Source organism: Daktulosphaira vitifoliae, unplaced genomic scaffold (assembly GCF_025091365.1).
Source record: "Daktulosphaira vitifoliae isolate Bord-2020 unplaced genomic scaffold, ASM2509136v1 Scaffold_1, whole genome shotgun sequence".
In the NCBI taxonomy this organism is placed as follows: Eukaryota; Metazoa; Arthropoda; class Insecta; order Hemiptera; family Phylloxeridae; genus Daktulosphaira; species Daktulosphaira vitifoliae.
In genome coordinates, this window is record NW_026099572.1 from 19936867 (window position 1) to 19948450 (window position 11584).

General features: G+C 24.5%; 1 protein-coding gene across 4 annotated transcripts; it reads left to right on the forward strand.

Annotated features, from left to right (window-relative positions):
* Nucleotides 1-499: 499 nt before the first annotated feature.
* On the forward strand, nucleotides 500-11487 carry LOC126896506 (organic cation transporter-like protein). Of its 4 annotated transcripts, XM_050669356.1 has the most exons (12): nucleotides 635-745; nucleotides 889-992; nucleotides 5137-5283; nucleotides 5358-5589; nucleotides 5648-5754; nucleotides 5815-5969; nucleotides 6102-6270; nucleotides 6457-6619; nucleotides 6689-6783; nucleotides 6847-7061; nucleotides 7239-7420; nucleotides 10591-11486. In XM_050669356.1, exons 3-12 carry the CDS (start codon nucleotides 5201-5203, stop codon nucleotides 10738-10740), a joined length of 1551 nt encoding a protein of 516 aa, XP_050525313.1. In that variant the 5' UTR covers nucleotides 635-745; nucleotides 889-992; nucleotides 5137-5200; the 3' UTR covers nucleotides 10741-11486. The 4 variants fall into 4 exon arrangements, with proteins under 4 accessions (XP_050525312.1, XP_050525310.1, XP_050525313.1 ...); XM_050669355.1 differs by lacking the exons at nucleotides 889-992; nucleotides 10591-11486 and adding an exon at nucleotides 10263-10504 and having other exon boundaries at nucleotides 500-745; XM_050669353.1 differs by lacking the exon at nucleotides 889-992 and having other exon boundaries at nucleotides 526-745; nucleotides 10591-11487.
* The last annotated feature ends 97 nt before the right edge of the window (nucleotides 11488-11584 follow it).

The window sequence follows — 11584 nt, forward strand, 5'->3', positions numbered from 1 at the left end:
AGTCATTTTTAGGAGTGTTCATAAAATAATTTTAAATTATACGTTCTAAGATAGCACATTTATTTAAGGTATACAACTATATATTTCAGTAATGACCAAATAGAAAATGATTTTACGTTGTGCACAGCTGTTCATACATATTTCAAAGAGTATACAGGCTGATGTTTTTTTTTACATTTTCGCAAAAAAACTTTTTTTTGACAAATTAAAAAAATATTATTTCTGATGATATTTTCATAATCATAAAAGTTAATAAAAAAAAAGCTTAATAATTCTTAATAATAAGTCTTTAGATAGTTGTCCAAATTTATGAAGTTTGAAACGTTCAAGCATTCAAAAATAAATGATCAAATATGAACGTTATTCTGATTAGGCTAGGGTAAGTTTTCAAACGCTATCAAACAAATATCAAGTTCAATGTAAAGTCAAAATATCAAGCTCAATGAATGTGAGTACAAACAATGTCATTGTCCGAGTTAGTGTGTAAGAGATATGTCATCTCATACACACGCAGGCGCTATAGTCTCGATAAGCATAATATGATTAGCAATAGCAAAATGCCATCAAAGAACATTCATCAAAAGTTCGCCGAGAAAAAAATGTATTCATATTTATATTTTGCTCATAATTTTTTTCAAAATTAAAATAAATTTTTTATTTTTAATAAACCACATAAGTATAACATAATGGCCGAAACACCTGAACTTGAAATTCTGATCAAGCAATTAGAAGTTGCTCACAATCGGTTAGTAGAAAATTTTAATTGAAAATAGAAATACTTTTCTATTGTAATTGATTACAATAAAATAATATATCGAATAATGATATTTCAAATTAGTAAGAAATATTTGTTCAAGGATATTATTACTAAAACTTTAATTATTTTAGATTGCACGCTAAAATTCAACTTGGATCAGCTTTTAAATAATAAGATTTTATTCTAATTTCCGGAAAAGTTAGTGACAACTTTATGGCAACATACAAATTATACAGTAAAATAATTTAATACGTAATTGTTTAATTTTACTGTTGATTAAATATAATTTTTCTATTAAAAAAATATATTAATGAATTTCTTTTAAATTAGTAAGATCATAAAAATATTTAGACTGGAATTATAAAACTAAACTTAATATAAGCGTTATTCGAACTTCTAAATTTGTTCACCGGTAGATTTTAAATTTTTAATAGATAATTAAACTTATATGGGTGTCAACTTTATTTTTTAAATAACAATATATAATTATCTTAAAAAATCGATAGTAATGTAAATAAGAAAATGGCTGGTGTATAACAACTTTTGGATCAGTATATGAGAAATTTTAAACAACTTAAATTATGATTGGAGGTGAGCAATAATTTTTAGCAATATTTTTACTCATGTTAAACATGGTAATAAAATATATGATTGCCCTAGGGCGTCGATAACAGATAATACAATACTGGGAGCAATTGAGAACAATTTTAGTGTAGTTTAAATTTTTTTTTGGTTCAGTTAATAATTACTAGAAATACAGAGTGATAGATTTATAATAAACCACTCGATTACTCTCAAAATAAATACAAAATTGGAAAAAAATGTTTTGCTCTATTTTAGTTATACATATATATTTCTTGATTTATCAGTTAATATTTACTTTTTAGAATCATTCCTTATAACTTATAGGTATGTCAACTTTATTTTTTAAATGAAAATATACATCTAGTTAAGAAAACGGCTGAACGATAAAATGTTTTGAACCAGCATTTGAGAAATTATTACTTATTTTATGTAATGGTGAGAATTGGTTGCTGCTATTTTTATCACTAATCATTTCCCCGTCGTACTTTTCCTCCCGCAAAGGTATAAAAAATAGAATAATTTCCGAATACTGGTCCAAAATTTATTATCGACTAGTGATTTTCTTAATTAGATTATTCCTATTTTACAAGCTATTAATTACGTTGCCATTAAAAAAAAAATAAAGATGACACCTCTATAAGTTATAAGGGATATATGCAACCAACAAATTAAATAACCTTTTTTTGCAATATTATATGTTATTACGAGTAATCGAGTGGTTTATGATAAACCGATCAGTCTGTAAATTGTCTTTATAGCGATATCTGATATTTCTATATTTTGAAAATAAAATACCTAATATGGATATTTTAAAACCATTATGATATAAAACTGTAAAGAATACAAATTAAAGAAATCCTTTATTATTTTACCAGAGTCTCCATGGTAAAAACGTATATCTAGACATTTTGGGATATCATCTTTCCAGAAATTGATACTTACAGTATTGATACATATATAAAGCGTTATCGGAACAAAAAATCTCTATTTAAAAAAATTATTTAAATTGTTGTCATTACAATAAGGTTTATTCTGTCCTCCCTACTAAATTATTAAAAAATATAGTTATTCGCAATTTTATCATGAAGGCAATGGCTATGTCTTACAAATACATAGGGAAAATGGTATAAGTCAAAACAATAACTTTTTAGAAAAATTAAAACCTTTATTTTATTACATTTTAAAATTCTAATAAAAAAAAATATGCATAAAAATTAAAAATAAATTTTTTTTATTAATTTGTTTTTCAAATAACTAATATTAAAAAAACTAGATTATCAAAAATACAAATGATGCATTTCTTTTTATCATGTGTACCTTGTCAACAATATCTGTTTTTTATTTTTTTGTTTTTGTAAAAATTAAATTTAAATAATTATACTTATATATAAAAGAATTTTTTTTAATAGTATTCATGTCTAAATTTATAACAATTTAAAAAAATATGATCATTTTGAACACTTAAAATATATTTAAGAATATAGACTGATGATTAAAAGGAAAATGAAAATTTTAGCTAATGTTTTATTAAAAATACTTTCTTTTAGAAATATTGACTAAAAACCATCGTCACATTGTATAAACGGTTTATTTAAACTAATTCTCTATTACTTAGTATGCAAAATATCTGACAAAAGACTGATAAGCATTATGATACACACAACTTATGCTTTGTCGAAACCTATTGAAATTTTAGTGAAAAACAAAACGGTTAATTCAAAATAGCTGATTGATGGGAAAAACTTGACGCCAATCATTTAAACTGTATTCTTTGTACTCATTGATAGTTGACTCGTTTTTTCAATAATCCGTGTAACTAATGTAATTTGAAGTGATATGGTCTGTTAAATAAGTTAAAGGACGCTTCTTTAAATTAAATAATTGTTGGCGTTTCAAAATTCTTAAATTAAATAAATTTAAAAATGTGCTAAATTTTAAATTAAAATTTATTATTTAATAAACAAACAAAATAATTTAAAAATCCTCTCTTTGCGTTTAATTTACTAAGTGCATCATTTTACATATATATTTGTATATACTAATAGCGTGTTGAACTCATATATACATATATTTTTTTTTGAAGACTTGTATTTAGGGTCAGATTTATAAATTTTAGAGGCCAGGCTTTATCCATAGTTAAACATTTTCTCGTGACGGAACTGTCTTTTTTTTAATTATTAATTTTAAACTTCAATTGTAACCGGAGGACTTCTTTTTTTTTCGTATTTTTTAATGCCTTTGAAAATAGTTTTGTAAAATTTGCAATTTTAAAAGCTTCCTTTAATTAAATATTAATATTATCTCATCAATATATTTTAGTTTGATTTCATTACCATTTAAAATAATAAAAGGTAGAAATGCGTCTTTATCCATTTGATGATTGTATAAATTTTAAAAGTTTTCCTAATTGACCTAGTAGGAATAATTCCATGGCGACATCAATTTATTTATTTTTTTTTTTGAGGGCTAATATATTTATATAAATATATTCTCCTTGGATTAAATGCCAATTACGACACTGATGAGTTTAGTATTTACACTAAAATAAATCGTGCATTTTTGATATATAATATTGTGAAAAGTTTATTATGATAAAAACATTTATGTTATTGTACAACATAATGCTAGGAGGGGAGATCTATAAAATTAATAAAAGTACTTTACTTGAGCTATTAGTACTATACAAATGCTCAAAGTGTGCGTCGAGAAATTTGTCGAGCTTGCTAAAATTTTTGAGTTTAATAAAAATTTATTTATTGTCATTAAAATAAAAAAAAATGGCAAATTACTCAATGCATCAAAGTTATTGGAAATTAAAATTAATTTTTATAAAATAATTTATTATTGAATTAAAAGTTTTTGTATTATATTTTAAAAGATCTCAAAATTAAAAAAAAAAAAAAAAATGGAAAAAAGGTATAGTTACTGGAAAAAAATAATTTGTATATTTTAAATTATTTGTACTTATTGAAAAGGATTTTAATAAGTACTTTACAACTATATTTATATCTTAACTTTTTTTTTTTAGCATTTGAATTTAGGTGTATTTTAAATATTCAGATCATTTATAGTGTATAACTATATTCTTAATAAAGTATGCATTTTACTTATATTAATTCAAATAAAAATCCTTAATAATTCTAGTATACAGTGATGCATTACACTATACAAAATGATCTAACAATTCCTATCGTCATTATATTTTTAATATACAGACTTCTAATAAGTGTATGTGAAAATTTGGAAATTTTTTTTTAGCGTGTACGTAAAATTCTTTTTCTTTAAAATCATCATCCTTATTTTTAAAGTGGCGATTAAAAATTATTTAAAGAATACCTAGGAAACGAATGAAAAAATTTTAACCTTAGGGATGATAAAATTATATCTAATCATGTCTATTGTAAAAAAGTAGTCTTAAAATATTACCGTAATATTGATCCCCATTTAAAATATCTTATTTTTAATTAAGGAATTAATTTAAAAAAAAAAGTATTAAGCTTTGTTTAATTATTTATTAATCAATTTTATAAATCAATATAATTCTAATAAATAGTGTATAATAATAAATCTCATTAGACTAAATAATTTTGTATAATTTTTGTAAGAAATTTAAAATTTTTTTAATATTTATTTGTTTAGTTAAATATTAACAAAATTAAATTAAGATTACAATTTTCTATTAGATAGGTTTTATTTGTATCCATTTATATAAGTTTTGAAATGCAGATTACTGTATCAAAAAGTTCTGAAATGTAGTTCAATAATTGTATTTTATATATATATATGAATTATAGAAAAATAGATATAGACGCATTACTTAAAGAAGTAGGTGAATTTGGAAGATACCAAAAATCTTACATGATCTTACTTGGATTAGCATTAATGTTCACAGCTTCGTCAACATTGTCATTTTTATTTACTACTGGAGATATGAAGTATAGGTAAAATAATATTATCAATATCAATTAATTCTAACGGTTTCTTGGTAGTTCTTCTATAATTTATTTCATTATAGATGTTACATCAATGATTGTGATTCATCAACTTCAGATCAAGTGTACAATCCTGAATGGCTAAAAAACGCAGTTCCATTCATTGATAAATACAAACCTTCAAAATGCCAACAATTCGAAAAAATCAAAAAAACTAATTATACTTGTAGTGCCCTTAATTTTAATAAATCGTCGATAACTGAATGCAATAGTTTTATATTCGCTTCTGATAGTGAAAAAACTATTGTTTCAGCGGTAAATAAATTTTAGAATATTTTCTAGTAGCTTGAAATAATTATATTATACATTTCAGTTCCACATATATTGTAGAAGAAATAAATGGAAATTAACAACAGTAGGAACATTGAACAACATCGGTCAATTTATTTCACTACCCATTTCTGGATTTTTGTCTGACAAGTATGTAATAAAAATGAACTTTCAAATGAACTTTTGAGGTCTAAAATGAGTTTTTTTTAGGTACGGAAGAAAAAACATTATTATAATCGGCAGTACGTTAGCGGCTACTTGTGGTATTCTGAGAAGCATGTCGTTTAATTATATGATGTTTTTGATCTTGGAATTTTGCGATGCTTTATTTTCAGGTGGCGTTTATAGCGCTACTTTTATAATGGGTAACATTATTGCATTATCTACTAAATTCTTATTTTATTAATTCAATATTTTTAAATAATACAAATGGCTTAATTCTTTTGTTCATAATATGCCATACAACATTGAGTGATTTTTTACTTTTCTTACTGTAGGATTAGGTTTAATTGGAGGAAAGCATAGAGTTTTTGCTAGTACGGCCCTTAGTGGATTTTATCCTATTGGCGAAGCTTTAGTTGGTGTGCTATTTTGGTATGTGCAGGACTGGAGAAAATTTTTAATTATCATGAACTTTCCAGGATTATTTTTCATACTTGCCTACAGGTAATTGTTAAATAAATAATTCATTTTAATTCAGAAAAGTGAATGATAAATTTTTTTTTATTTATTGCTTATTTTTAGTTAAATGTATATAGATTTATTAAAGTATTATAAACATTATTTTGAAACGTGCTCAAAAACAAATGACACAATTATATTGGATTATTTAAATAATAAATGTTTTTATAGAATTACACCAGAGTCAGTTAGATGGTTGATTACTGCGGGTAAAATTGATAAGGCTATAGAAGAATTAAAATGCATAGCAAAATTTAACGGAAAAAATCTATCAGATGAAACATTGAAAAAACTAGAATTTTTGACTATACAAATCAATAAAGGAATTTTACTGGTAATTAACATTATTATGGATTTTCTTTCATTATTATGATAAAAAAAATGTTTGATTATTCATCAATAGGACGAAAATGAAGCTAACTCCAGATCAAAAGCATTTAGACGAGCTCTATCTTCAAAGTGTATTATGACTCGTTTGTTGAACTGTTCATTTTGCTGGTAATACTCTTAAAATGTTTAATTATTTCAAAAGTATTTTTTTTTTTTAATTATTTTGTATAGGATGATCAATACACTTGTCTACTATGGTTTGTCGTTGAACGCTAGTGCAATTGTTGGTAATCCCTATGGGAATTTTATTTTGAGCGCCCTTATAGAAATACCTGCCCTCATTATTGTGGTTCAAATATTAAATAAATTTGGAAGGAGAGAGTCACAATGCGTGACTCTTTTACTTTGCAGTGCATTATGTCTATCGATAGCATTCATTCCAAACAGTAAGTACAATATTAATTACTTATTTTCGGAGGTCATCGCCTTAATAGACCACTAAGGCGTATAAAAAAAAATTTTCCCATAGTATTATAATTATCAATGAGAAACTTTTTTAAGTTTAAATTTAACAAAACATATTCAATTCGATTTATGTTGATTCATTCATGCAATAATTTTAGATATAGTGTTATTAAATGTTACTCTGTATCTATTGGGAAAGTTTGTGATAACTGTGTCATTTGTGATATTATATATGTATACGGCAGAAATGTTTCCAACTGAAATACGTCATTCTCTACTCGGAATTTGTTCTATGTTTGGTAGAATTGGCTCAATGGTAGCACCTCAATCACCTTTACTAGTAAGTAAAAGAACTTCATTCAAAAAATTTGTAATAAAAGGTGTAGTTTATAAATATAAAATATGATTTCATACTAATTTACCAGTAATAATTTAAAATTTTTATTGTTAGTAAATGCGCAATTTACTTAATATGACAATTAGCCAATTATCATATTAACTACTGTCAAATAATAATTTATCCAGGGTAAAATCTAAGAATTTTTTTAGCTACGTAATAAAAAATTTAAAAGCCAAGCGCCTTGGACACAACGTGTTCTACACGGCCTAACCCAGTTGTGTATCCAAATGAAACTTAAAAAGAAGAAAATTACTAGTCCATAACAACTTTTGGACCAGTATTCGGAAATTATTCTATTTTTTATACCTTTGCGGAAGGAAAAGTACGACGGGGAAATGATTAGTGATAAAAATAGCAGCAACCAATTCTCACCATTACCTAAAATAAGTAATAACTTCTCAAATACTGATTCAAAACATTTTATCATCCAGTCGTTTTCTTAACTAGATGTATATTTTCATTTAAAAAATAAAGTTGACATACCTATAAGTTATAAGGAATGATTCTAAAAAGTAAATATTAGCTGATAAATCAAGAAATGTATATAACTAAAATAGAGCAAAAATTTGTTTTGATATGTTGCATTTATTTTGAAAATAATCAAGTAGTTTATTATAAATCTATCACTCTGTATTTCTAGTAATTATTAACTGCACTAAAAAAAATTTAAGCTACGCTAAAATCGTTTTCAACTGCACTTAGTATCGTGTTAACTCTCATTGACGCCCTAAGATAATCATATATTTAACTCCCCCATTTAACATGGATAGAAATTTAATATATTTTCCATGGAAGATTTTAGATACATTTAACCCTGTATCAACGGCTATCATTACATTCGTAATAACTTCAAAATCTCAACAATATAATATATTGAAACCCAACCACCTTTATTTTTTGTTATACAGAGTGATTTTTTTATCATAACCCACTCAATTACTTACAGAATATATATATTTAAACATTGTTTTGTTTTTGGTTATCTTTAGTTACACATTATTCTTGAATTATTAACTATGTAATACTTTTTATGACATCAATATTCGCAGGTACACAAAATTGTTATTATAAATGGTAGTAAGGCACATTGTTGTGAGTTTATAAATACACTAACTGACAATTTAGAAAGAATACCTATTGATAGTCATAATTGATAATAAACAATCCGTAACTGTGACAGCAATGTCATAAAAACCATTAGCTACCTGTATTTGTAATACCTTGTGTATTATGCATGTATATTAACTCAAAAATGTGAAACTTTAAATGTTTATATCTAATAAACGAATAAAGTTATATTAAAAATTCAAATGCCATTTACTATTAAATTAAAAACTCAAACATCTTAGCTAATTGGTTTTTATGATATTGCTATCACAGTCACGGATTGTTTATTATCAATTATGACTATCAATAGATATACTTTTTGTATTGTCAGTTAGTGTATTTATAAACTCCTGCTAATATGGATGTCATAAAAAATCAATTAGCTACCTGTATTAAAAAACAAAGTTGACGCCCTTATAAGGCATAAGGGATGAACTTAAAAAGTATTACATAGTTAATAATTCAAGAATAATGTGTAACTAAAGTTAACCAAAAAAAAAAAATGTTTAAATATATTTATTCTGTAAGTAATTGATTGGGTTATGATAAAAAAATCACTCTGTATATGACAAACAGTTATTATTATTATTTTTTAGCTTCGATGCAAAGCTGAGAAAGTATTAGTTTTTCCAAAAATCCCAGCTCTCACTGGACCGATTTAAATCTTATTCAATCTATCGTTACTAAAAATTGGGGAAAATACCCTCAATTTTAGATATTTCGAAAAATATCTTAAAATTACGTTACGTAGAAAAAATAACAGTTATCAATTTTTTTCAGCATTTTAAAACTATTATAACATTTTAATCGAAACAATTATTCCAATGAAATTTTAATAAATCATATTAAAGACAATAAGCTTTCTTTTGGTATGCTCTTTGAGATAATGAATAACCGAAGTACAGGGAGGGTTTGAAAAAACCACCGACGCATTAAAAAACGGCCAGTTTGTATTTTTCTAACCTTTATCAAATGAAAACTTTTTTAAATGTACTACAATATTAAAAAGAAATTATATCTAACGATGTTATATTATGAAAAATTGACAGTCAAAGTACTAAATTTGTTTATTTTCAACTTTTGAAAATATTCTGGGATGGCTGCTCTATTTTAACCTATATAAAATTAAAACTTTTAAAGTGTACTAAATTAATAAAAAAAAATAATTCATTCCTACGATTGTTCTACTATAATTGATCATCTGATAAAATAAAAAATCGCAATAAAAAAAAAAAATTTCAATTTTAATAAAGCAAATAATTTAACATGAATTTAATATTCAAATGAAATTTTAAAACTCAGAAATTGTGATTATACGCATAAACAAATGATTGTGAAATTTAACAAATTCAAATTAAGCGTTATTTAATTTAGTTATGTTAATCACTGCCAGATTTTATGTATAATTTTCTCAACTATGCCGCGACCTTACTTTGCTAGGTTTTTTTATAAAGCTAGCATTCCGAGAATACCTGCATGGTATTCTGCCCATTGTAAAGTAAATTTTAAAGGATTAATTTAAAGGAAAAAAGTACAACTAAAAAACAAATTCTGAACACGCTATGCATTATATAGTATACACGACTTGTCATCAATGACTATATATTTATTGTGTGGAGATAGTCGAATATATCAGCAAAGTAAAGAAAATATTGGTTTTCTAATTTATTTTTAGCCCCGGTTTTATCACAATGTCCGTTGCTTACGCCCATACGGCCTATCAATATTGGTCTCTGAACGGAGACTTTATAACTTATCGACTATCGTATAGAAGCAATAACAATTACATTGACGTCGAGATCTATTTAAAGCGTAGGTATAAAATATCTTGTATATACAAAAGCAATAACATCAAATGATTAAAAAAATGTACTTTTAAAGTAAATACATCTTACACAAAAAAAAGTATTCATATGTTTTTGGTGCCATAAAGTGCCCTATGGCCCCACCCTAAGTACTGACTACACTTTAAATTATATAATGACTAATATTAATATTTTTAGGTTTCGTATTTTGGCCAATCAGCTCCAATAATACTTTTTAGCGGAGCAACTTTTGTAGCTGGTTGTTCAGCTCTTTTTTTTCCAGAAACATTTAATAAAAAAATGCCTGACACAGTTTTAGAAGCAGAAGCTATAGGAAGGAAACGTTAAAATTAATTAATGTTTTTGTAAATTATTAATTTGTTAGTTAATAATTAAGTTATTGTAAATATATAAGAATTTATCATTGAATTAATTGTACAAGATGAAAATAATTACCTTTATAGTTCAAATTTGATTATATAAACAATAATAACAACTATTAGTGATTATGATCATAGTGAAATAATATTAATGGCATAATTATTAATTATTTATTTGTTTAAAGTTTTTTTTTCATTTTTTAATAAATAAAATATAAAAGGGGAGTTGTTACAAATGAAAAATTAGTTAAATAATATATTATCCCTCTTATAGATGCGTATGGTTCAATGGTTCACAGTAGAGATATTTAGATGTGTTAAAAATGGTAGATAATTGTATACCTATAAATACAAAAATAATTTTAATATGGTAGTAAATACGGTTTTATTTTCACAACAGATTATTATGATTGCAACAAGTTCATGTATAATGACAATAAATCAATTATAAAACAAATAAAATGTAAGTGTAATGAAACATAAACAGAAATATATATATATATCTTTATAGGATTCTTTTGGTGAAGACTTCTTCTGATTTGGACTTATCACAGAAATTTGGTATGATTTATTCCCTTTTTTAGGGCAAAAGTATGATTTAAAGACTGATAAAAAATTACGGCTAAAAAAAATTATTATTGTTAAAGATTTGGGTTAATTTTAATAATTTTCTCTAATAATTTTATTTTAAAAACATCATTTATCATCGATTTTAGATTTTGTGATTATTCCTTAGATTTATGCTTCTTGTTATTATATTATCAATAGCAAATATTATGTACAAAATAAAATTATAATCAAGATTATGACAA